Source organism: Alosa sapidissima, chromosome 4 (assembly GCF_018492685.1).
Source record: "Alosa sapidissima isolate fAloSap1 chromosome 4, fAloSap1.pri, whole genome shotgun sequence".
Lineage (NCBI taxonomy): Eukaryota > Metazoa > Chordata > Actinopteri > Clupeiformes > Clupeidae > Alosa > Alosa sapidissima.
Genome location: NC_055960.1, coordinates 3468429 through 3495570, shown reverse-complemented (window position 1 = coordinate 3495570; position 27142 = coordinate 3468429). Strand labels below are relative to the sequence as shown.

Here is a 27142-nt window from a genome sequence, read left to right as displayed (position 1 = left end):
ATGTAGCCTAACTTGTTGTCAAGGAAGCCCATAGACGGAATCAAGCAGATTAAAATCACAATTTGAAAATACCTTTTTGCGTATTAAATAGCTCTTCGGAGCAAACTGTGCCAGTTCAGTGATGATAAAAGTTTAGATGCTCTTCATTGTCTATTAGGAATGATCATTTTGCTCCGTTTGTGTCTGGCTCACAGCCCCACCCTGCGGTGACACACTCACACCCCTCCTACAAGAAGTTCTGCAAGACTACAATCACTCTAAACCAGTCGGGTTCCATGGACTAGAAGGGATGGCAACGCGAGCAAGACTTGTAGGCTTTCTCTCAATATTGTGTCTTTTGAAAACAAGTAATGGTTCCGCAACTGGAAGGCGAGGATATGTAGACAAATGTTCTGTGAAGGTAAAAAAAATATGTCTCTTAAAGGAATCGACAAATAATCGTTAGTAGCCTAGGCTATTTCAAAACTGTCCCTGCGTATTGACTCTAAGTGGAAGGATTTGAGTGTTTTTTAAAACAAGTCGAACACTGATATGTCACGTTCAATGCAGTTTTAATTGGCTTGCAAAAAGTTTTGTTTTGTGTAGATGTAAGGCCTACGCTAATTTTACAGGCTAATAAGAGAATGTGGTTGCAGTCACTTATGTTGCACCTTAAAAGTTTCGATGCGCCGTAAAGAAAAGTTTGCGCAATTAGATTGCATTTGGATCAGTAGTGGTAGCCCATGGAGGACGCGATGTTGGTAGATGACATGTTACAGTAGGCCTAGGCCTAATTCAGAAAAGCCACATATTTACCATGTCCTAAAGAAAAAGGCCTATGCGAGACATTTTGAGGTTAGGCTACCCTGCTCCTCGAAAAAGTCAATCAGCGGGATCCTTTGTTGCCAACTAGGCTGATACGTCTTGTTGAATTCCACAGTGAATTTTAATACATTTTTCGTAATTATAATTGCATAATGTTGAACTGGACGCTAGACGAGGGCAGGAGAAAAAAGGGAAAACAATCTGCAAAGGATTAATTAAACAGAGTGATATTTCAAAGTTTGTTTTTATGGAGCGATTTATAGCCTAGATGTAACGTGATCTTTTAACCTATGGCCATCGTGAGTTTGTTGTATAGACTATGACCGGAAAAGCCTGAAGCCCATTGTGTGTTGTGGAGTATTGCGGGCCTTTGAAGTGATTTCTACATAGGAAGTGAGGGACTGTTCGTTCTATTTAAATTCCACAGGCCACCGCTCTCCACAGACACTTCAAAAGCGTTAAAGAAGGTGGCTCGACCAGGCAAAGCTGTGTAAACGAGCACTTAATAACACCCGGCTACTTTACAGGTGTTAACTTCAGCCTTTGTTTAGATGTTGTTAATAGAATCTGTCTTTGCTTGCAGCTTTTAGTGGAGGTAAATTGTTTTATTGAAGTTGTTTTTCATTGGCACGGTGTGAAAATTGAGAGATTTCTCAGAATGCCTTATTGTACATTTGGCATAAATAGACCTAGGCCTGTCATAGGGTCAAACTTTCTCATTGATCCTTACCTTTACGAAAAAGACCTAAGATAAGATTTCTACAGTAGTTCTATAAACCAGGCTACTATTCTGCAATACCACTATAATATCCTTGCCCTCTATGTGTTCCTATCGTCGGCCTACACTCTTGTAGTAGGCTACTTCTATAGTATTTCCCAATATACTAAGATTCCTATTAGGCGACCTATCTAAAGCAGTCTTATGAGAATACTCTTTTGTCCCAAAATAAGATTCCTTTAGTTCTCTTTTGGTAATAACCTTATACTGGTGGTTGGAATCCTCTCTCCAAAATGGGAACATATAATCTACTTTAGGTGTTGTGCACATTGCTGATGTATGGCATTGTTTGTATGTCGATATAGGGAGCAAGTTGACCAAAAGAAAAGGTAAAACTAGAAACTGTTCTTGTGCTCTGCTGAGAGGTGGGCTGGAGGTCTTCAGGGGGTGGTACCTGGCACACAATTAAAGTTCTTTGATTCTGGTGGAATCATTGCTCTTGCATGTCTGTGCTATTCTGTGTGAGCTTCCCCAAAGGTGTCACTAAACACTCAACATGGAAAAGCAATTAACTAGCTTTTTGGTATAGGCTACATTTCCAATCCTCTTGAAAAGATGGGGATGTCTTATATTTCATTCTTGAAAAAGTCTGCTCAGCTGGTCCCAAACAGCTATTTAGCACATTGCATTTGTCTCAGTTGTATTTCTGCCAAGCTCCTAGGACTAACTTCTGCCTATAGATTATTGCCTTCATTATTGAAATGGGAGAGGCCAGGTATGGCTGCACTGTCCCTTTTTGTGTAGACATTTTGAGAATAATGCCAGAGATATTCTGGTCTTCTGTAAGTGATAGTTTGCTGTTTCAATGTTCACTCACATTACAGATAGTTTGATAAAGCTCAAATACTTAAAAAGTGAACTTATTACAGTATCTTGTGTAAAGATTGTACACATTTTTAAACATTTTTATTTAACCTTATTTTATACGAGTAAACATGAACATGAGTTTGGACATTTTAGAAAGACAATTTTTGGCTAATGTTGTGTCTGCACATCAAAGCAAAAGTCACATTTAACACACTATCCACCGTCTTCTCATTTGTTGTTCTTTCAGTGCCTTGTTGGCTGTTAAAACTGAGTTGAAAAGTGGAATAGGAGCCTTACTTACTTACAAGATGAAACACAGAATCTTGTTCACTATATAGCCCTATGCGTTAAATATAACACCTGAATTTTGCCTTCATAAGGAAGACCTTGTCCTGTGTTAATCACTAAATGGTTGGTTTCTGCATTGACCATTCACAGATACTTTTTGTTGACCAAAACAAGAATAAATGGGCTTTACACTCCATTCCACCTCAAGAGGGAACAACACAAATTGAAAATAGTTTGCAATGTTGCTAAGACATTCAGTCACAGACATGAACAAGTCCACTGTTCCATTGGCAGTGTTTGGGTTTCCTGCAGGCCCTGGCCTGAGTGGACATAAGAGACACTTGCAGCTATTACTTCATAAGATCAAAAGGTCTGCTTTCTTCAGGCAGGTCCTTTCATTATTTTTGCAGCATCTGGCTGAAGATGATTGTGACTTGTAAGGTGTGTTTTATGGTATTCACAGTGTGAAAAGAGAAAGACTGTGAGGTGGTGGTGCAGGACCTCAGGGGGGTGTAGAGGGGGCCCAGTTATTTTTGTACCATCTTAAGAGAGCATTGAAAACCACCCAACCAGCACGTAACCTTGGAGGCTGTTTTGTGTGCTTCGGTGGGAAAATCCCTGGTTGGCTACCTCTGAATCAGGCTTGATCACATCCCAGCTTTATTGAATGCGGGGTCCACTGACTTTTCAGATGTGGTTCAGCCTTTGAGTGGCACAGTGCCCTGCTGCTTCAGAATAAAGGCTGCATGTCGCTGGTAAACGAAGGTAAGTTAAAAGTGAATTAAAAGTCCAGTCTGTCTGTTCAGCCCAGTGGGGTTTCAGTGAACGGTTCGGAGGTTCTCTGTGATCCTTTTGTGGAGCTTGAGCTCACAGAGCTAGAACACAGACTTTGCAAGTGTTGCATTAAAAACACTCATTCATATTAAAATGGTTTGAATTGTACCATTGCTCTCTGTGTTCCTGATAACCCCCCAAATCTGTAATAATGTTTTTTGCTGTCATTATCAATGTACCAGTACATTGATCTTTTTTTTTTCTTTGGGAACGGTCTAGTTTTGTGTTACCTCTTTGTTATATCCTGGGTAGGGAACCATTAGCAACAAGGGGCATGCCTCAGGACTGTAACTTGAGTGGCTCTAAAAGCCCAGACACTGGGCAGGCCAGCCTTATGGAGGGTTTCCTTGCTTGACAGATTGAAGTCATTACAATCAATTAGCCACTCTTTCCTCTTGCCTAATCAACAATCTGATGGCAGAGCAGTTCCTGTCTGGAGGTAACTTGCAATGATTAAAATTAGTGTTGCCTTCAAAGGAGGTAGTATGAGGCAAGCCTGCAGAGTTTAGCTGGGTCTTAACTATATACCCCTCCCCCTTATTTTAAGAGTATGCAGCAGCTCTAATCAAAGCAAAGAGATGTTTGGAATGTTGCATTCTGTTCGTGTGAGATTGGCAGTTTTTAATCATGTCATCACTGTATAAAGTCAGGAACCACCAGTGGACTGATCACACATACTCAGGGTCTGTTTTTCCTCATTTGATTATGAGGCTGATATGGAGTTTTCTGTTTTAAACTGATTTGGTTTAAGGCAATTTTACCAGTTCTATATTGAATTTGCCATTCAGAAAATGTATAGCAATGTTACTGTGTGGGCCTTTACATATTTTCCATGCAGTTGTTTACCGTCTATCTATGTAAGTCTGTTGTCTTGTTCTAGTCTTGTTGAATCATGAAAATAAATTGAGCGGGAGATGGAGAGATAGAGAGAGCTAGATGCAACAATTTCTTTTTCTGCTGGACCTTTCACTAGAGGATCTGGCCTGGAGTTGCGTACCTCTATGCAACTCGGCAGGCCCTAGAGACTCTGCATCATACGGCATGAAACACAACACTACATAACCCACCGGCCCACATCCTCATGAAGAAATGTACTGTTCTTTTGTGTCCACTGGCAGATTCTTCCCGTGTTACACCATGTTTAAAAAAAATCTAGAAAGAGTGGAGAAGATCTTTGTGATTGGAGAAGATCTTTGGGATTGCTAAGTACTGTAGTGTTTTCCATGCATCCTGCAGTGTCATGTTGAGAGACGTTTTGAGTTGACTCTGATAATGATTCTCATTTCTAGAAAGAGAACTGGCAGATTTGCATAAGAGTGAGATCAGCTATGCACATTATATGGCAACAACTCCTGCCCTGACATTTGAGTTCATGGACATGCCTAGGCTTGAAGGACTTGCGTCTTTCTACCTTCTGCTCTCTGCCACTGGGTCTGTTTCTTTCTGTCATAAAATGACTGAACTTAAAAGGAGGCATAATTCTTGCCCGTTTTGACTGCAGTTGAACAAGGTCAGGGAGGGAAGGTACGGTTATGGTTGATGTGGACTCTGTAGGAGTACAGAGAGGGCAGTCATGGTTTCATGTCTGTGATTGTCAAATGTTTTTGACTGACTGATCCTGTGGAAACACTGGTGAGGAAAAGAGGAAGGTTTGCAGTAGCCCATGTCCAGGTGATGGCTGCTGAGAGACCAGTGCTGGTGAAGGCTGAAAATCCCATCAGCTGGGGCAGAACAGCACCCCTGTGTCTAAAACTCCATGCTAGTTAAATACATTGTTTTTCTAGCAAAGATGGAAGTGCTTCTTCAGCGTGCAACCTAGGCATTCGTCATGGTTATGAAGGTTACTCTAACTTAACACTATAGCAGAGTTAACTGAAGAATAATTCTGTTCTTGTTCCATTTGAGGTGAAAAGATTAGTTTGAGAAGACAAACTGTAGAAAAAGGTGAAGTGAATATGCTCCAAATGGGATTCTTTTTGGTGTACCTGTGCTTTTCCTAGCTTTTTAGAGTCACGTTTGGAGATGTTACTTTTTCAGAAAAACATTAAATGCTGGTAGTGAAGTTTGTGTTTGCCGGCACTCTCTATCACATGCAGTGAATAGGAGCAGTGCTGGGTGTCTGTTGCTGCACTACATACATGAATATGCTAGTAGTGATAACAGAACAGTATGGAAATGTTGAAATGCTGATTTTATGTAAGTAGAAGTATATATACTCTTTTGATCCCGTGAGGGAAATTTGGTCTCTGCATTTATCCCAATCCGTGAATTAGTGAAACAGACACAGCACACAGTGAGGTGAAGCACACTAATCCCAGCGCAGTGAGCTGCCTGCATCAACAGCGGCGCTCGGGGAGCAGTGAGGGGTTAGGTGCCTTGCTCAAGGGCACTTCAGCCGTGCCTACTGGTCGGGGTGCGAACCGGCAACCCTCCGGTTACAGGTAACCTGCTAACCAGTAGGCCACGGCTGCCACAAATTTTTAACTGGTGGGCACCTTTTAATTACACTCTCTGGATGGAAAGAGACTTTCTGTTGTGTATTCCATTTCATCAAGCTTCCTAAAGCCATCAAAGCTACATGTAACTGCTCTCATGTTTGCAATTATGTGCATGTGTCAGGATATTTGTATTTGTCATCTAGTTTAAAGGTTTGGGCTGAGGTAAGTCATTGTGGTAAACTGATCCATATTGATGCCATATGTTCACCTGAAGCTGTTTGGGAATAAAGCAACTGCACCAACTTCTTTGATAACATCTGGGAAATGATATTGGGAAAAAGATATTTTGTAGTTCGGTCTATTTTTATTATTTTTTAGGAAATATGGGGTTTTCTTATTTGATACATTGAACTTTGTTATATAATATTACACATAGTTATTATTGCTTTGACATTACTATGACCTTGACAAAACCACAAAAGCTTAATAAGAGGCTGACAAACTCACTCCTCGGCTCTGGTCAGGACTGTCTGGACTCAGGACACTGGTATTCATTTGTGCTTGTTTGTGAGCACTTCCATAAACCAGCCATATCAAACAGTCTGTGATTTCTGACCACTCTTTGAAGAGTGTACACTTGCATTGTATCATAATCATAATGTATCATTGGTCATAATGGAGGAGTGTATCAGTGGCAGCATTTTTGTTTTGTTTTTATTAGGCATTGCCAGCAGATGAAAGTGGGCATGGCCTTTATAATATACCAGTAGTGAACCATCATTTTCTTAATGAAACTCTTCAATTAACTGGTGCACTGTGCGCTGTCTTAGATCTTGATTTCTACTCACTTACAGACATGCTCACATGGATGCGTGGTTATATGTTAGGTCATATGTTATGCACTGTATGTATGTGAGGCTCTGTACAGATTGTGACAACACATTATATTCTTTCTAGCAATCTATATGTCTTTCTTTCTGTCTATCTAGTTTTTATTATACTTTCTATTCTGATTTGAGCCCACACTCTTAAGCTGAATTAAAGCAAAGAAATATAGGTAAATCTTAATGGTAGATGAGTGCTTTGTCGGGCAGGGGACTGGTATTCTAGGGGCAATAACTGAGAAGGCCCAACTTTTTTTGGATTTGAGACTTAAGTAGTGAACTGAGGCTACATCTACATGATTCTGTTTTCAATGTGAAACATTTATTTTTAAATACATTCTACACCTAGAATAGGGGGTGATGCCTGAAGCATGCATCATGTGGCCATTCACACAAATCACATGACCATTCATGCAATTGTCAGCATTGTATAATGCAAAATGGAACTATACTACATATGCTATAAAGACAGCAAGGCCAGTAAAGTGTATTACGGTCTCCGTGGTGCATTCACTGCGTGCAGGCTAGTCGTGGAATTTGAAGTCAGTCTTGGAGAGAGAGAGAAACATCAGACTAACAAGGTCCAATCAGGAAGCGAACATGAGTTTCTACGTCATTGTTCAGATGTTAGCAGATTCGCTGTCCACATTAAAACTCAAAGCCTCAGAGTTTTCGTATTTTCAAATCACCTTAAAAACTCCAGAGTATGAGAGGAAGTGAGTGGAACTTAAGGACAAAATAAGCATCCCATCATTGTTATCGCCACAGATGCCTTTATTGCCTTTACTCAGGCCTGAGCTTATGGATCCCTTCATGTTCATGGGTTCCATACACACAGGATTTTAACACCGGCGGATGTAAGTAAAAGTATGTAAAATACAAGATGTTGCAGGGGAGACAGTACTCCAGGGATATGAAACAACAGCATCAAAGCCCTCTCATTTGAGCTGAAACCTTATCCAGTATTGGGATCATTTTCTACATCTCCTTATTTTGCTGTTCTGTTCTTTTAGGCTATGCTTGTTTACTCATGGCAGTCATCTGGAGGCCATATGGAAAAGGGCCCTTACTTCTAAACAGGCACCGGCATTTAGATGAGAGAAGATGGGAGTGTGGGGGGAAGGTTTGTAACTGCTTGGAGGCTGAACTTTACACATGCGTCCAACAAATGTAGCTGGCTAATTAAGGAAGGCCTTTTTTGCCCTCCAGGCAGCCAAATTAATAGTTGCCTGTTCAACCCATTCGTCTGGCTCCCCTGGAACAGCAATCACAGCTCTTTCTTCCTCCGAGTTCTTCCTCACGATTGGTCAACTGTCCTAATAAGGTCTGCATTCTATTCTGCAAGGAGATGCTGTTTATTTTCTTTGTGTATGTCTGGATGTGTGGTGGGGCTCTCATTTGTTTCTACTCTATGGTTAAGTGAATGCTTGAGGTGAGAGTAGAGATTTTGTTTTTGGAGGATGAAACAAAGCATTTTTTTTTTGAGAACACTGATTTGTTTGGAATGCTCTGCACATGGCTTACTGCTATTGGGAGGTTTAAGATCTTGTAGCATTACTTGCTAATTAATCTCATGTGTTGGGTAAACTACATGGAGCATAACACTGTTAGAAACAAGAAAAGGGCAATGTTACCAACAGCTGCACCACCATCTGACCAACTTTACATTCCGAGGCTGTGCACTACTAATATGGCCAAACCTTTCCAAACATATAAACTTGTAAGCTCATTTCAGGCCTGATGGTAGACTGTAGTTCTTTGCTCTCCCATCAACACACTACTCAGTCTTTCTCATTTTGTGTCTCTGAGGCTCCGCCCCGACAGATGAGATGAGTACTGTTATTATTCTGCGGGGAGCGCAAAACACCTGGTCTCTGAAGGGTCTGCGCTTTGCTTCAGTACGACCGCCCACTCTATGCCCCACCTGCTGCTGTTTTGTTCGGACATGTTAGCTCCTTATGGCTTCACAGTGCCAGGTCGTTTGCGGTGTGCAGCTTTCTTCTACATCCTGTGTGTGATTGCAGGATGCCAAACCTTAACACTAGTGCCACAACAGCTGTTCAGGCCCTGTTGCTATGCAGCACAGATCCTTATCAACATTGTTTAAATTTGACAGTTGTTAGATTAAATGTGATTTTTGTGGTTGTAGAAGGCATTAGTCTGTTAGTCATAAACCATGCAGAATTCATTAAAAAAGGATTGTTTTTTGAAAATTTCAGCACAACTACTTTTGTGACATAAGATATGCTATCGCATTGAAATCACAACTGTAAACCCTGTACCATGGTTGATTTTGGGTGAGATTATTTGTCATCAACACAACTGGTCTTTTGACAAGAATGTATTAACCTGTTTGAGGCTACAGGCTCTATGTGATCTTTAGGCAGAATAAATTACTAAAGAGACAGCTGCAAAGTGTTTAAAGTGGTTCACCTCATTTTCCTATCTACTTTAGCGAGCTACTTTTAAAAGGCCAGGTTTTTCTCATATGCAGTGTGTCCTTTACCATGTCCTGTAGTCTGCAGGCACTCTGTTTCAGTGCATATTCCACTGCTCTTATTGATTGCTTTTCAGTGCATATTCCACTGCTCTTATTGATTGCGTTTCAGTGCATATTTCACTGCTCTTATTGATGGCGTAATGTGTAGCTCTGACCGCCGCCTGACCTCTGCTGTCCCACCTCATGGGCACCAATTTGGTTTGTTTGCCACATGGGATGAAGCAGGTTTATGGGGCCCCTTACAGCCCCCTTCCACATAGTCCATTTGAAGTTTTAAGATGCCAAATGACCATAGGGGCCATTAAATGCACACACCCAAGGCCAGGACATCAGAAGGGCATAGGGGTCTTCCAGTCAGCTTCCTTCCTCTCTGCAGGACTGGACAGCCAACAGGAACAAAGAGAGGAGCTGTTGGGCTTGGGCTGGGGGCTGGGGGATGGGGGGGGGGGGTCACAAGACCATAAAAGGACATCTTTGAAAGGGTGTCACAGAAAATGTGACATGCTTGTTAGTAGGTGTCAGGCACACCACCCTAGTCCCCGTGGCCCTCATGAAAGTGAAGCATTGGCCAGATTAACTGTGTGTGTGTGTGTGTTTGTGATGAGTTTCAGGTGTGGCAGGCCATACACAGCTGCCTATAGTCCATGACCTGGAACCTGCTGTGTATATGGTGTTAAAAGTTGTAGGATGGCAAGAGCCGGCCTCATTAGAGAAGCTGCAGGCCCCAGTCCACTCCAACACCTCATTCTGCTGCTAAATGAGCACCTCAGTCGGCGGCTCTACTGGCCCCTTTCCTCCTCTGTGGCAGTAAACATTCTGCCCTGGAAAGAAAAAAAGATTTGAGGGCTTGAGCAACTTGTGACTTGCAAAGTATGTAGTCAAATTAAGTTCCTGGGAGGGAGGGAGTAGATGTGCTTATGTGGTATAAGTTACCTTTGCAAACAGTAATGTTATTGGATACTCAAACTGACTCCTGGATATGAGATGATCATTGCTTACATATCTCTCTCAATCAATCAGCTCTGGAAAGAGGTTTCATTGTGGGCCTGAGCTAGATGAGGTAAAGGTGTTGGGCAGGCCTTGACTGTGGGGGAATGGAGGCACCCTTGCTTATTTGGTGCTTTTTGCACAAGGCAGGAGACGATGAGCAGCTGTCCCCAGGGCATGCCTCTGTCTGGAGCAGATCTCCTGGAGTTGGCCATTTCCGTTCCACTTTATAGTTGTTTGTTTTTACTTGCCAGTTGCCACTATTTCCTTCCTTTTGTTTGTAAATGCAGAGTGTTATAACATGCAAAAATATCGGGGAGGGCTATTAAATTATTTGTTTTCAAAATCCCAAAATGAGCTCACACCATCTGGGGGCATTAATCTGATACATGTAAACAATTTGAAAAGAATGTAATGCTTTGTAGTTTCAAATCTGTCAAGGAAAGAAAGGCAACTCTCTGAGATGGCTGTTGATCTTCTTGTGTATTTTGGCTAACTTCGTACTACAGATAAATGTGGATCATGGACTTGCCTGAGAAAATGGATAGCAGTGGACGGTGGCGGGAAGGGAACGTAGAGTTTTGGAAGAGAGCAGTCAGGAGAACCAGACACGTTTCTCTTTGTTCCTTCTACAGTGAATCCTGAGGGCTTTTTTTCAGTTGCTAACTAAAAAGACCAGGTTGACTGGCTTTGGCAGCCACCACACCTTTTTGTGCTGTTGATGTTAAACACAGTGTCCTAACAAGGCAGAGTGATTATGTCTCTAGATGTTTAGTGCCAAACCTTCACAAACATGAAAATACTATATATGGGCAGCAAAATTAATTTAAGCACTGTTTTAAATGTAAAACATTTCTTCAATTTGTTTACTTTAATGATTACATATTAGTAGATGTAGATGTACGTACATTCCTAATTAATTTATTCCAAGTTTGTGTAGTTGAATGTAACAACATGAATAAGAAAATGTGAATGTTAGCCAGTCGTTCGCGTTTTTTTGTTTGTTCCCATCTCCATGGCGGTGGGGGGGGGGGGGGGGGGGTGCAGTATTTTGCCATGCCTAACTACTTCCTCTTTCTGAGATAAAATGAGGAAGGTGATAAGATCTTTGATAAAGGCCTTTGGCTCCTCCCCTCCCCTTCCCCCTCTCATTCACATTGTCTCGACTTTTCATTTTTCACCAAGCGCTCCGTCATAGTTGCTCTCCTCTCTCTCATATCTCTTTATTGTCAGACACTTGTTATCTTGAAGTTTAAAAAAAGTCTTCTGAGGGTTTCTCCTCTGTCTGATGGTGGCACGCAAGCATGTCTCATCCAATTTTTTGTATTATGATTCTTTGTGTTACCTAGCACTATGAAAACAGGAGTTAAATTCAGTGCTTTTATTTTGATGTCCTTGAGGTTTTGTACACATTGTCTCGACAGATGGTTAATGAAAAATGGCAGAAAAACTGGCTCAGATTTGGAGATTTTGGAGATTTCAGCACATGAAGCAGAACTCTTTGTTTTGTTTTTTGTGTGGTTAAGGTGCTCTGTGCTCCAACTAATGATTTTACTCTGCTCTTCCCCCTCTGTTCCTTTGTCCCGAACGCTTTCCTTATTCAGCAGGGGTTCCTATCAAATTCAGATGAGAGTGGAAGGAAGTTGGGTGTCACGTTCCGGAATGACAGTAAGCCTCTTCTCATTTGAAGTACAGCATAGCATGTTGTCTCAGTGATGTATTAAGCGTGAGAGACTGTTTTCAACCCATGTGTGAAAAGGTGTGTTTCCTCTCCATTTGAAATTCCTTCCTCCATTCCATGTAATCTCCGAAAAGTCAAACTTTGCTCCTGTAGCTAATCCTGATTTCCCCACTAGTCCCTGCCCATTGTGCGTGACTGGGAGAAGGAACGGCTCTGCATGAAAGCCCTGCTGCTCTTAGCATCACAAAGGCAGCTAGCGCAGAGCCAGGGGGCACAGACACAAATGACTGCTCCTCTTCCTTGCTACTTTCCCTGTTATTAAAGCAGTCTAAGGGGACAAGCAGTCACTAAGGCGAAAGGGAAAAAAAGAAAAGCTTAGAAGAAAAGTTTTTACTTGGCTGGCTGCTGTTATGTCGGTAATGTCTGTCAGAGAATCTCATCAGTGCTTTCAGCATTGACTCTTTCTTCTGACTGGCTTTGTGTATCTGCCTGTCTCTCTGGCTCACCCTTACTGACATGCTCTACCTCCATCTTGTTTTTATCCTTTGCTCTTTCTTCCTAACCAGATTGCTCCTTAAACTGGAACCCTGTGGGGAAGCATGCCATCCATGAGGTCAGCAATGTCACCTTCAGCCATTTGTCCTGTGACAACCAGGCAGCAGTGGTGGTCCACTGGATGGCCAGTCCTCTTGGTAGGTTGCAAACAATTGCAGTTTCACTTATTTGTATGGAGTGTTTTCTAGACCTTGACGGGTTTTCCCCAGTCTATCATTTGACAGCGGAAACACCGCTGGACAAACCGGTATTTACGTGAAATTCTTTCAGTAACTGGGAGACCATAACAATATGTTGTGAGCTGTGTGTGTGTGTATATGTGTGTGTGTGCATGTGTATATGTGTGTGTGTGTGTGTGTGTGTGTATACATGTGTGTCAGTGAAAAGTTTGCATGCTTGAGTACACAGTGGTGATTTATCTCTCCTGCCTGAGAAGCAGATGAGAGAGAGGGGGGGGGAGAGGGAGATTGGGAATAGGACACCAGTACATGAGAAAGCCCTGTCTTCAAATGGAGCCCTTGGCTTGTCATGATCAAAGAGCCAGGTCTCCTCCCCAAGCAGGGTTATTCTTCTTGGCTGTCAGTTGCACTGATCTGTCCAAGACAGAAGATGGATCCCCATATATTAGCGCTGTTATGTGTCCATGAAGGAATGTGTGTGTGTGTGAGCGAGAGAAAGGGTCAAAAGATGGAAGAGGCATCCCTTACTTCCGTGTACTGAGACACAATTGAAATTGGTAATGTGAGCCAGTGCCTAAGATGCACCACAATGTGCCCTCTTGTTTGCTCAGGGTTAATCCTTTTGACTGGGGCAGGACTCGACACAACTCAGGTATATGATAAAGAAAATGAAAGAGGGAGAAGGGGCTGAGAAAGAGAGAGGGGGAATTCAAAGGAGGGGCTCTCGCTGCACAGTGTTGGAATCAAGTTCACCTTTGTTTTTCTTCCCCTATCTTCCTCCTCCTCCTCCTCCTCCTCCCCTTACTCTCCACCTCTCTGCCCCCCTTTCCCCTCTGCTGGTGCCCTAGGCCTGTGTGACTAGGGCAGTATGATGGTATCTGCTGGTTCTGAGTGAGGTGTGGAGTTACAGCTGCTACAAAGAGGAGTCTCTGTCAGCCTCACTCCCCACTGCAGAAACAAGAGCCACACGGAATGTGTGCTGCTGCTTTTTTTTGGTTTCTACTGCAACTGATAAGGCAGAAATGTAATTAAAAGGGAGGCACGCTGGCACACTTTGAAGCGTATGACAATGTTCCCCTGGCATGCAGGGCCTTGTCCTTTGGCACTCGGCTCACATCTCCCAGCAGCCCCCTCCCCTGGTGCATGGGCTCTACGAAACGAGAAGAAAAGAAAGGACACAGTGAGACAAAATGAAGATCACTGTTCATGTTTTCATCTAGCACGGTCCGCACCTGTATTAACACCTACATCCTTGCGCAAATTAATTTAAGTAACAAGTAGCAAAAATGCCGTAATTCTCATAGCATCTGACCGCTTAAATTGCATTAGACCGTTTTCCTATTGAAATTACAGTGTAATTGAATAACACTGAATCTGAATGATGCATATGATATATCACTAGGGTTGGCCACCGAAACCCGGTGCCGACACGAATGTTAGTAACCATGCTGAATGACAAGGCAGATTTCAACGCCACATTTGTTGCCATTTAAATTCCCAGATGTTTGTAAAATACCAGCCCTCTATTATTGCCATGTTCGAAGCAACAGAGGCATCACGTGACTTCTTGCTCTGATGGCACCACAGCCTATACAGTCTATTAACATAAACACCTCAAGATGCCTAAAGTTGAACTTAAAACAGAGCGATGCACCGTGTAGTAGACAATATTCAACAGCTTGCATGACCCTATAAAGGTTCTTGTCTAAATCTAGCAAACAATTGACCCATAAGCAAAAATGCTTTGAAACAACATCAACCGCCCAGTTTATACTAAAAGCTTGCTAACATGCTAATTGGCAAAGTTGTAACGTTTAAGGCATCCTAGCAAATTTTTCACCATATAACAACCTCAAAATGAAGTCAGTTTGCTTATAAAAGAATACCTTTGCATAGTGGTTGTGACTGAGTACTGACACTGCAGTTGAGTATGCCATACCAACAGGCCTAACTCTTTGGCGTTGCGGTCAAGCTGCAGGTTTAGTGACCCGGAGACCCGGGTTCAAGACCGGGTTGGGGTCACTGCTCTCTCCCTTCGCTACATATGCTGTCAGAAGTAGCATGGCTTGCCGTGAGGTCATTGGAAGCTTGCCCAGTGTGTGAGCTGTATGAGGGACCCCCAGGATAGGGACCCCCAGGATAGGTTGACCCCGGTGTGAGGGACCCCAGAGATGGGTGAAGCACGTGTGTGGGGCACCCTGGGAAGGGAGAACTACTACTGCTGGTGGTTGCGCGAGGGACAGCAGTGTGTGTGAAGCGCATGGGCAAGCTTCCCAAAGGGGAGGGCAGTGTGACGGAGTGCCGTCACTACAGTTGAGTATGCGCTCTGACTGCCATACCAACGGGCCTGGCTCTTATGTCGGTGTTCTCTCTCCCTTCGCTACAGTGGTATTCATGAGCTGTCAAAGAAGTTTCAGAGACAGAAAAAGGTAATAACAGATCAGGCTTGCTAGAATAGAGACCAGAAAATGGACATCCACAGTCCCTTTCTGTCAACACCAATTATTAGGATTCAGAGATAAGGATTAGGCTTTAAAACAGATTGTCAACATTTATGTTGTTTGGTCTGCTTTTGGCTACATACATAAAGTCCAACGTGAGCAGTTTTTTCCCCGCTGGTTTGAGGTAGTACTCAAGAAATGTCTTCAAGGATGGTAGGTCTGAAAATATCTTCTCCATCATCAACTGATTCAATTAGGCTAAACATAGCCATAACTCAAAACAGCTGGTATGCCTCATACTTTTTCAGCCATTCTGAGTTTGCAGGTATGCACTTATATGCACAAATATCAGTGATTGACTAACTGGGTGTTGAAAGTTTTTCAGCGTGTATACTCATTCTCCATTAATGAGAAGAGTTGGCAGCCCTAACACATGTTTCTTGACTAGCTACAATAGGAGTCATTTTAGCCGCTTTGTATTTTGTGTGGCCCACAAACACCCTGTGGTTTTTCTATCTGGTCCACTTGGTACCAAAGTTGAATAGCCCTGGTATAGATGAATCAATGAAATGGCCCTATGAATTCATTTGTAATAAATGACCGTACATTTTCAAGACTTGACCTCCCTGCATCATGTAAGTAAGTAAGTAAACTTCATTGATATGTGCACAGGAATTGAACATGTGAAAGGCTTTCGGGTGTATCTAGAAGACAAGAACCCAGAGGGAAAGCAGTGTCAACACATGATCCTGAAAGAGCCCCGTCAGCTGAATTTCTCCTATAAAAATGTAGTAAGTAATCATTTGAGATAAAGTGTACCCCATTAGGAATGTTCCAGTACAATTAAAACTCAATACCCTCATTCTGGTGTTTCTAGTTGTGTGTATGTATGTACAGTTTATAGTATGTTATCAGTTTACAATAATAATAATAAGAAGAAAATGAGTGAATGCTAGTTTGATTGGTCTCTTTGTGTGATTCTCCAGAGAATGAGTTCACAGCCATTTGTTGGTCTTGCCTTTGAGGCAGACTACATGGTGAGAATTGTTCCTTTCCCCACATTTATGAATGACAGCTGCTGTCCTCCTTCATTCCTGCGCACTAACAGTAAGTGTCTTTCTCCTTTCTTCCCTATGTTTTAACCACTGTTGGACTGCAGTTTATGTTTAAAGAAAACACACAGGGTGGAGTTTTTCATCCATACTTTTTGTTTTAACAGGCTGTGAGGTGCTCCTCGGCCCAGACAACCTTGTATGCAAACCATGTGAGTTATTTTTCCTTTTCCTATTGCATCTTGTCACATCAAAGTCACTGTGCATTATGTATGTTTTAGTATGTATGTGCAGAACATATTTACATTAGTGTACTGTATATCACTGTTCACTTCGAATGAACCCTTAGTAATAATAACTAAGCATTTCCACCCTTCCTATGTGAGAATATCCAGGCCTGTCCATTCCTTGTTTGATCCTCTTGTTGTTTTTGAAACAGTCTGGAAGCCGAAGATGCTCAACATCTCCCAAATAGGCTCCAATTTGCATGTGGTGTTTGACCATGCTCCTTCTACCTTTGGTTTTGCCATCTACAACTTGTACTACAAGCTGAGGCAAGAGGGGCCTTTCCGACTGAAACGCTGCAAGCCGGTAAGAGATGAGACACTGAGCGCCCTGGTAGTGAACCCCGTCCTCTCTTTTAGACAAAGGCCGTCCTAAAGGAAAACACTGAAAGGTGCAGGTGCTCAGCAGTGGACAGTATAGTTGCTTTCTTAGAGGTGGATTTTAGAGGTTGAAATTTCTACGGCCACACTCTAAGGGCTTTATCATGCACCCGGCACAGGGTGGCGCGAAGTGTGAAACAAGGCTTATTCTTATCTTCCACTCAATAAAGTGTGAAACAAGGCTTATTCTTATCTTCCACTCAATAAAGTGTGAAACAAGGCTTATTCTTATCTTCCACTCAATAAAGTGATGAAGTGTGAAATAAGGCTTATTCTTATCTTCCACTCAATAAAGTGTAAAACAAGGCTTATTCTTATCTTCCACTCAATAAAGTGATGAAGTGTGAAACAAGGCTTATTCTTATCTTACACTCAATAAAGTGTAAAACAAGGCTTATTCTTATCTTACACTCAATAAAGTGATTATTTTTTCGTTTTTTATTAAACCTTGCACCCAGGGGTGTGGTAATTAGCGACATAAGGTGTGGTCTGCCGTGTGATCTAAAAATCACTATTACGCCACAGACCAAGAAAAACCTGGTCTATAGCAAAAGGCGCATATGAAGAACAGGAAGCAGCAACTCCTCTGCAGGATAAATATCCTTAGGATTTTTATTCAGTCATTTGAACATTATTGGGGTAAATGTTGCTTGTCAGTCAATAGTGAAAGTAATTAACTGTGTAGAACTGTTTTGTTGTTGACTATGAGACCACAGTTAGTTTAACTTGCGGTCTCACGTGCAAGCAGATTCCTTCAAATGCACCGCTGACTATCAAAATACCGATGCGCTATTTGAAGTTGCGCTGCACGCTGTTAAAGGGAATGACAGATGTCATTCTCATTTGTTTAAAGGATGTTACGGCCAAAACACGCCCGGTCTTTTAACGTCTATAAACTTTGCGCCTCTGACCATCCGTTTCTGATCGCCAAGATAGAGCCCTAAGTCTTAGACTTATGAGTATGTAGCTTTCTACAGTCTACTTCTCTAATATCAGGGTTTAATCAGAGCCTTGCATATTAACTCATTGAATGCCAAGCTGTTATCGGGAGCTTTGTCCTAGAGTGCCAGCAATCTAGACCATTGTTGATGATTTTTGTACAGCCACAGCATATTCGTGTTATAGGCTCGTTTAAAAGGTGAGACTTTAAGCTCTCGGTCGGTGCAAACTATGGAGTGAGGATTGTCTCAAAATGATTTAAATATATATAAAAGGATATATATACATATACATACATTTATAAATACAAAATACAAATATAAAAATGTGACATACAAATAAATAAACAAATTTATATAAATAAACGTGTCTTTGTAAATATATTTTCGAGATTTGAAAATAAATATGCTTGACTTTGTATGTGGAATCTGCATTTGTGAATCTCCTTTTTGCTTTTATGTCGATGACGTAATTTTGAGACATTCCTACTGCACACCAAGATCCACAAATAAATACCACTAGATTTGAATGCGAAGACCCCCTCCACTGAACAACCAGCAGATGGCAGTGTTGTACAACATGTCTGTTATCAACTGATAGCAACTGAATCTTTCCGACGCTGTTTTCCCTAGTTCAGTTCAGTCAAGTGGTCTATGACTAGCAGGATTAACGACATGGAAGACACTGGATTAAATGGATAGGTAAGTAGTAACAACTAGCCAGAACGATTTATTATCGGTTTCGATGTCTAGTGCCGTTTTTAATTTCATAGACTGTAAATAAGTCTTCGCATTCAAATCTAGTGGTATTTATTTGTGGATCTTGGTGTGCAGTAGGAATGTCTCAAAATTACGTCATCGACATAAAAGCAAAAAGGAGATTCACAAATGCAGATTCCACATACAAAGTCAAGCATATTTATTTTCAAATCTCGAAAATATATTTACAAAGATACGTTTATTTATATAAATTTGTTTATTTATTTGTATGTCACATTTTTATATTTGTATTTTGTATTTGGATATTTATAAATGTATGTATATGTATATATATCCTTTTATATATATATATATATATATATATATATATATATATATATATATATATATATATATATATATTTAAATCATTTTGAGACAATCCTCACTCCATAGCAAACCGTGTATTTCTACACGCCTCTGTTCCTGAGAAATCCCAAGCTAAACAGTGGCTGGTTTTCATCAAAATCGCTGTTTTTTTCTAGAAATGGAGATATAACGTCTTTCATGAAATATGAAGTGTTGCCTGTTACTTACTTGTGTAAACTTTCCGGGAAGTGATCAGCGAGACCTGGCGAGACTGCCACCTAGTGATAGACCCACGAAAATGGTCTGGTTTTGACCTGACGTGCATGCGTCACTGATTCGACCCAAAGCGGCAACCGAGTTATGATAAAATGTCCAGATAAAATGTCCAGATTGTGCGTTTTCATGAGTTTTTGATCGTCATATATTTCATTTCCATTCATCACAGAGTTTCCAAAATCACATATAAGGTGTGTTAGAGTGTCTAGTTTCGTAATTTTTAAAAAAAAGCTAAAAACGTAATATTAAGTTTTTGGCACTCAACGCATGGTTTTGGCACTCAATGAGTTAAAGAAAAGCCCTTCCACTGAAATGCCCACTGTTGTCCTGACACAATGCATATATCTGCTCTTTCTTTGACAACCTTCATGCCTGAAGGGCTGTGGAACTAAACATTTTGTTAAAAACAAATCATAACAAAAGACAAAAGGCTCCTTTTTCAAATATTCTGAGAAGCTACTGAGCAGATCTTTCTTTGATTTAATAGTAACAGACTTCTCCCTTGTGAAGTGGGATGTGCATGGTTAACTCCTGAACAGAGCTTAATGCTCTTCCCAGACAGAGCAGTAATATCCATGGACACATGTGCTGCCTTGGCTGACAGATGACTTGGGCCTCAGGGGAGACTTTCTAGTCTGCTTTCCGCTTTTTGGTTGTGATGGAAATGCCAAAACCCTGAGCACTTTCCCAGTATCTCTTTGTTATTATCATGAGAGCAGTTGGAGTTGAACACCATTTTTCTGACTGTTCAAGCATGTTTTTCATAGCTGAGACTATTGGCCTTTAGTGTGGGGCTAAGGCTGACCTACTTTGGCTTCTTCTCTTCCTTAATTCTTCTTTCTTCACCTTCTTCCTTTGTCTTTTTCTTCTTTAATCTTAGCTGAACTTGAGCTCCCCTACAAGATCCCTGTACGCCATTTACACTTTACCTCATTAATACTCTGTAAGATCATGCGCCATTTACACTTTACCTCAATAATACTCTGTAAGATCATGCAAAGCTCAGGCAAATCTGACATTGTGTTTTCCAAATTCTTCATAAACATACATTTAGCTTTTTATGTGTCATTACATCTTCTTTGTCTATTATAATCGATAATGTTTCCCCCATTTTGCACTATTCCTATAGTTATGATGGAATTTGTTGTTCAATCAAATCTGTTGTTCAATTATTATTTACATATTTACCTTCTGACTATCTATCAAATTTCTATCTATCTACATGTAATTTCTTGTTGTATTTATTATATATAGGAATCCAACCTACCCAAGACAACATGTATACTGCAGGATGTGACTCCAGGAACTTATGCAATAGAGGTTTGCATTTTTCTTTGATATGTTAAAACATGTTGCAGTTGATCCTCTGTCATCAATACAGAAGGAACAAAGAAATTGGCTTAACTTTGTTGTGTTTACTCTCTACAGCTGCGAGATGACAATAACACCACCCGGAGACAAACCCAGTACCATGTCAGCCAAGGTAAGATTAGATAACCAGATGCCAAAAGGCACTAGCCTGCAGTAACCACACACAACTTTATTCAGAATTTGAGTCTGGTGTTAGACATAAACATCTAGCTTCTTAAGTGACTGCCTTTTTGTTTTAAACAAAATCAGTGCTCAGATAATGTGAATAACTATGCTCTGTTGCTCATGTGCTCATCATCCTATGAAGCCTGCTCAGATGATTTGTTGAGCGGTTTGCGCATGGAGGCTTCTCAATGGAGTAACTCCAGACGGAATTTTCCCGAATTCAAATTTTGTAGGCAGGGTAAATTCATGCTGGCTTCCAGGCTAAAAAAGACATGGTTGTTAATGTGGTCTCATCAGCTACAGATGTAACACAGTTTGGAATTCTGCAGCACTCGAGTTGTCTTGAATGCGGCTTAATTGCATTGTTCCACCGTTATATTTCGGTGGCCTGGTCGTGCCGTTTCACACTTTACAACATAAGTAAAAATAAGGTCTTACCTGACTCCGTATGCAACCCAACTCCTGGTACAGGCCATAGTCATCTCACAACTTGATTACTGCAATGCCCTCTTGACAGGTCTCCCAGCCTGCACAGTGAAACCCCTTCAGATGATCCAGAATGGGGCAGAGTGTCTGGTCTACAACCAACCTAAAAGGGCACGTTACCCGGTTGCTCACCGAGCTACACTGGCTACCTAATAGTCGCTCACATCAAATTCAAATCACGAATGCTTGCCTGCAAAGCAGTTTCTGGTTCTGCACCCACTTACTTGAATACCCTTATACAGGTATATGTTACCTCCCGACCGTTGCGCTCCACAGATTTGGCTCTGCCACCGGTACGCTCAGGGCAATCCAAACTTTTCTCATCTGTTGTTCCCCGTTGGTAGAACGCTCTACCAGTTCCTTCCAGAGCAGGGGCGTCCATCTCTACCTTCAAAAACCCCCTGAAGACACAGCTCTTCAGAGAATATCTACTTTTGTAGCACTACCAACAACTAGACATGCTAATTCTAGCACTTACCGCCTGACAAAAAAACTGATACTTGAATGTATGAAGTAGCACTTACTTCTGCACTAACTTGTCTTTATCGCACTGTACCATGATTGTTTCCCTTGTTAGAAGTCGCTTTGGTTAAAAGGTGTCAGCGTAATGTAATGTAATTTAAGTGATATTGCAAGAGAGCCGGCCCAGCGCTAACTAGTTTGTTTGCTAACGTCAGTGGATCTGCACAACACAGAGCATAGGTGTTTTTGATATTACATCAAAATGGTTGTTTCTTCACATTCTGTTGCTATTTCTAGGTCATTTTTGAATGTTTTAAATGTAAAAAACTCCACATAATAGCACCTTTAAACTCTACAAGAACCCTACCTGATGTACAGAAATGCATATAATAGACCTACTGTACTGCTAGGATGCTGCAGATCATGCCTTGTAGAGAAGTGACAGTAGAATTTTATTTACGTTCTACCCTTGAATGAAGTGATATAACATGATATTACAGGCCATTTAGTCAGGTCATGAATTGTTTATTATCTTGTCTTCACACAATGTGCCTTGATGCACAGCCACTTGGATGAAAAGGTCGTCCTGGCAGGTTCTCATGAAAATCACAGGCCATTTTCCATTTCAGCATCTAATTACTATCGATGGGGTGACCTTCATATGCATCCTGACTTTACATGTCATGTACAGTTACAGCAGTGGCCTTTAGAGGTGCGCCATTGCTGTTCAGCATGGGTGCAATATTCTTCTCGTTTGTTTGCACTAATGCTCTCATCTGTTTGCTCTGATCCTCAGTCCACTCTCCCTGGGCCGGTCCCATTCGAGCCATGGCCATCACTGTCCCACTAGTCATCATGTCTGCTTTTGCCACTCTCTTCACTGTCATGTGCCGAAAGAAGCAACAAGGTGGGTCCAAGCTGTTTTAGAAGGAACTCCACTCATATCTTATCACTTTGTTTTGAAGTGACATTAAGTGGCATTAGCATGATCCAATGAAAAAAAAAAATGTTCCTCCTGAAAATATGACACGTCAATGTTACCAAAAATTAATCACTCAGCTTTTTATTGTGAAAATCAAATACCTTGCAGAGAACATTTACTCTCATCTGGATGAGGAGAGCTCAGAGTCATCCTTGCACACCACTGTCCTCAGCACGGATCGGCCTTGGCCTCGGCCCAAAGTCTTCATATGCTACTCGAGCAAAGACTGCCCCAAACATACGGCGGTCATCCAGTGCTTTGCCTTCTTCCTACAGGACTTCTGTGGTTGTGAGGTACAGCAAAATTGCCTCCACTAAATATGCCGTGTTGTGTTGATTCAGACTTACTGAAATTCACAGTTTGTATTTCTGTATGTAGCATTTGTGGGTGAATGGAAGAGAAAGTAGGGTAGCGATGTGACTGAATGATTATTTGGGATATGGTGAGCCTGCCCCCTAGTGGCAGAATCTAACAAAGCATGTAAGATCTGTACAGTCTACAAAGCTCATGATTGACTTAACATGCATATCATGGATAACAAGTATACAGCTACATTGGACCTTGCATCTGATCAGAGAAAGTTTATCTGAGCATAATATATCAAATATTCGGAAACAGCTTGATATGTGGTGAGGTATTCATCATCAGTAGAACATACAATATTAACAAAACACGCAGCAAAAATAACCACTAGATCAGTTTGTGCAAATGTGATTCTCTGCTTGAGTAGGCCTCTGATGTGTTATTTATTATGAGAACTACTCACTTGGAGTAGACTGATTAGTCTGAGACCATCATTTGAGTTCAGGCGAACAAGGGCAAAGAAGATCTGGTGCCTTTGATCAGGTACATTTGTGGCCAGGTTGGATAGGAAGACAAAAAATAAAAGGTTGCTCTGCTTGCCAGCAAAATTCCATCTACGGAAACCTCTGGCAGACTGATTATTGCAATAGTGCCAGAGATGTCAGACACCCGTGATGTTTACAATACCTAGACACACATGCAGTTAGACAGGGGCTAGAAAGCAATTAATAGCCTCCTTGGCTAGTGAGGCAATTCTGTAAAAACACATACAGCCATAAAAGCTCAGATGTAATATAATAATACACTTTATTTGTGTAGCACCTTTCATACACAGAATGCAGCTCAGAGTGCTTTACATTTGGAGCATTTAACAATATATATATATATATATATATATATATATATATATATATATATATATATATATATATATATATATATATATATATATATAAAGAGAAAAGATTAATACAATCAAGCAAAACAATAAATGAAACATCAGAGATTTCAAAATTAGAAGTAAAAATGAGTATTCACAAGATGGTAAGGAGATGGATACCACAGCACAAACAGTACAAACAATGAGGTGAAAATAGGAAGAACCTGTGAATAGCAGCAGTAGAATGTACAATAATGGGAAGAAATAGGCTATGAGATAAAAGTGAGTTAACTAAAAGCTCTGTTTGATGTACAGAGGCAGGGTGTTCCATAGTTTTGGTGCATAATGGATAAAAGTAGCGTCTCCGCTTTGCTTGTGGAGCAGTGAACCTGTAGCTTAGTTTTCCTCCTTCTCTCAGATTTCCTACAGGACCTTTTTAGGTCATGGGCATTTTCATTCGTCCAAGGCGTCAGTTTGCTACAGGGCCTTTTTTAGTATTTAAAGGAGCCACTCTGTCAAGTAGGACACCTAGTTGAAGGCCTACTTTTTGGTCAATAGAATGATTTGAAAATATCTGAGTTTATGGAGTCTGCTAGAGCTATGAACTGCTGCTCCGCTGCAGTGTCCAGGAAGCGTGATTTTAATTGTAGTTTCAGGATACATTTTTAAGGCATTTAATATGACATTAAAAGATACACAATAATGATCAGACATATTGATAAATACCGATAAATCAGTGACTTCTATCCCTCTAGAGATGACTAGACCAAGGGTGTTGCCAAGGTTGTGGATGGACCCCGTAACATGCTGCTTTAGCTCTAATTTGTCCAAAGTATTAAGGAACGAGTTGGCTTTAGCATTAGTTGTTAGTCAACAAACTGTTAATGTCCATTGCGATTCAGTTTATTTAATGTTTTCCTAAAAATATTTGATCTAATATTCATGTCAAGTTACTATTTCTTGCAACTTCTTTTCCCATGACTTTTGTAGACAAAGCTTTAATATGATCTCCCATGTTGTCCGGTAGGTGGTACTGGACCTTTGGGAACACCTGCAGATCTGTAAAGAGGGTCAAATGTCCTGGCTGAGCCGCCGAGTGGACGAGGCCCACTTCATCATCATCGTTGGCTCCAAAGGTCTTAAATATTTTGTGGAAAGGCGCCACAGGCGGGGAAAAGGACCTGCAAAGGATCGAAACCGAGATCGAGTCAAAGACCGCGCCGTTCCTAGCACCTCCGAGCTAAGTAGCCGGGACACCTTTGCGGTGGCTGTGGCCATGATCGCAGAGAAGGTGCGCGCGGCTCACCACACCGCAGCAGAGCTCTCGCGCTTCATGGCCGTCTACTTTGACTACTCCCATGAGCGTGACGTGCCCACGTGCTTGGCCCCGGTGCCTCGCTTCAAGCTGATGGACCAGCTGCCCCAGCTGTTTGCCAGGCTCCACTCGCGCCAGCTAAGCCTCCCTGAGCGTGAGCCGCAGCCGCCCAACGTCAGCAAGCGAAACTACTTCCGCTCCAAATCTGGCCGCTCGCTCTACGTAGCCATCTGTAATATGCATCAGCACATTGCCCAGGAGCCTGATTGGTTTGAGCAGCAGCTGGCTCCCCCTCCAGCCCCACCCGTCCCAGGTCCCAAACGTGGAGCTGCTTGTGCCTCCGCCCCTGCGGAAGCCTCCATGGAGACGTGTGACTCGGGCGTGGTCTTGAACGAGGTGGTGCTGAAGCGGCCGTCAGAAAGTGACTGTCCCGTACAGACCAGTGTCTTCCCACCGGCGTCTCTTAGCCTGGCTGCTGGCTCACTCCCTGGCCTCTCCTGCAACGCTGTGGACTGTCCAGTAGATGGCGACGGCCCCTCTCCCTCGCAAGAGGGCTCGTCCAGCCCCCCCGAAATGCCACGGGACTCTGGGATCTATGACTCATCTGTTCCGTCATCAGAGCTGTCCATCCCACTGATGGAGGGGCTCTCCCCTGACCAGGCTGATAACTCATCACTGGCCGACAGTGTGTCCTCTTCCTCTGGTTTAGGTAAGGCTGGGCTGAGTCGACATATAAGACTGGAAACACTAGCAAATTATTGCTGACTTTCAACATCATGACATACAGATAATGTGAAATTAACATTACAGCTTCATCTTGTTTTCTTCCATGTAATTATGCATTGCAAGCAAACTGAGACTAGCAGAACTATGTTGTGTAATCTCAGCAAAAATCAGCTAAAAAAACAGTTATCCTACAATTTTTCTGTCTATTATCATGCACCGGACTGAAATCTGCTTTTTTGGTTTGCAGGAGATGAGGAGATATCTGCGGTCAGCCCAGTGAACTGCACTCTGCCCACCATTTGCAAAGTGGAGCTACATCACAATCTAGAGCCCAGTAAAGGACTGACTGCTGCTGCAACATCTTAGCACTGCCTTTGGTAATGTGCAGGGACACTTTATCACTCCAGCCTGCCCACCCCATCACTCTCACTGTGGAGCACAGCAGCCCCTCTCAGACACAGGGATCTGTGGGGAATTGGAAATGGACCGAGTGCTGTAGAACCAGATCAGGAAGGGCAGAGTGTTGTAGAACCAGATCAGGAAGGGTCGAGCGCTGTAGAACCAGACCAGCAATGTATCTGCCGTAACCATAGCAGCCCTCTCACCCAACCTCTCAGTGTCCCATGCATCAAGAGATGGAACACAGTCACTACTTGGCATCCAGCACAGCACTAGCATCAACCCTGGAAAAGACAAAATGGACAGTGGTGATCATTTTGTCATTTGGTTTTGACTGTTGGAACGAGTTCATGGTTTTTTTTTTTTTTTATTTATTGTGTTTGTCATTTTTATACTACAGTTAAGAGAACTAAATGTCATGAACGTTAAACATGAAACGTCAAAGTGTTGTGTAGCACTTTTGAAGAGTAACATTTAGATGATGGACAATTCAGTGAAACCATCCGTCTTCATCCATTTTACTTGGCCTGTTTCAGTTGTAAAGGTTGAATCAAACAGAAAACACTGACTTTTTCAAGATTGCCATTAACCAGTGATTGATCAGTGTGATATTTTGAATTGACCTTCTTTGATTTGCCATGTTTTACTGTGTAAAATATTATCTTTGGAGTTACATAAGTTTACATATATGCCATTTTCAGCTCTGTAAGAAACAACAGCTAGACAACTAGTAGAACTTTTTCATTTGTTAAGTTACTCTTGTGAACTTTGCTCCACTCAAGTATCATGAAGCTTAGATTAGAGATGATTTCTAAATTACTGTACTGTTTTATAGTACTGTCATGTAGGAAGTCTTGAATAAATTTTCTTCAGTGTTA

The 27142-nt window shown here is 41.8% G+C and overlaps 1 protein-coding gene across 2 annotated transcripts; it reads left to right on the top strand.

Moving 5' to 3' along the window:
• The first annotated feature begins 265 nt into the window (after positions 1-265).
• il17rd (interleukin 17 receptor D) lies at positions 266-27142 on the top strand. 2 transcript variants are annotated; one of them, XM_042090011.1, is made up of 13 exons: positions 266-400; positions 11928-11988; positions 12568-12693; positions 15849-15967; positions 16163-16283; positions 16396-16440; positions 16668-16819; positions 20430-20495; positions 20604-20658; positions 22456-22566; positions 22750-22934; positions 24852-25848; positions 26113-27142. In XM_042090011.1, the coding sequence occupies exons 1-13, from the start codon at positions 290-292 to the stop codon at positions 26229-26231; spliced, it is 2268 nt and encodes a 755-aa protein (XP_041945945.1). In that variant the 5' UTR covers positions 266-289; the 3' UTR covers positions 26232-27142. The 2 variants fall into 2 exon arrangements, with proteins under 2 accessions (XP_041945945.1, XP_041945944.1); XM_042090010.1 differs by having other exon boundaries at positions 11925-11988.

Excerpts from the sequence above, each read along its gene's own strand:
- il17rd (XM_042090010.1), top strand. The coding sequence starts at position 290 with ATGGCAACGCGAGCAAGACTTGTAGGCTTTCTCTCAATATTGTGTCTT. Across the intron at positions 16,284-16,395 it reads TTCATTCCTGCGCACTAACA|GCTGTGAGGTGCTCCTCGGC; the intron begins GTAAGTGTCTTT and ends TTGTTTTAACAG. Across the intron at positions 22,567-22,749 it reads GTGCCGAAAGAAGCAACAAG|AGAACATTTACTCTCATCTG; the intron begins GTGGGTCCAAGC and ends AATACCTTGCAG.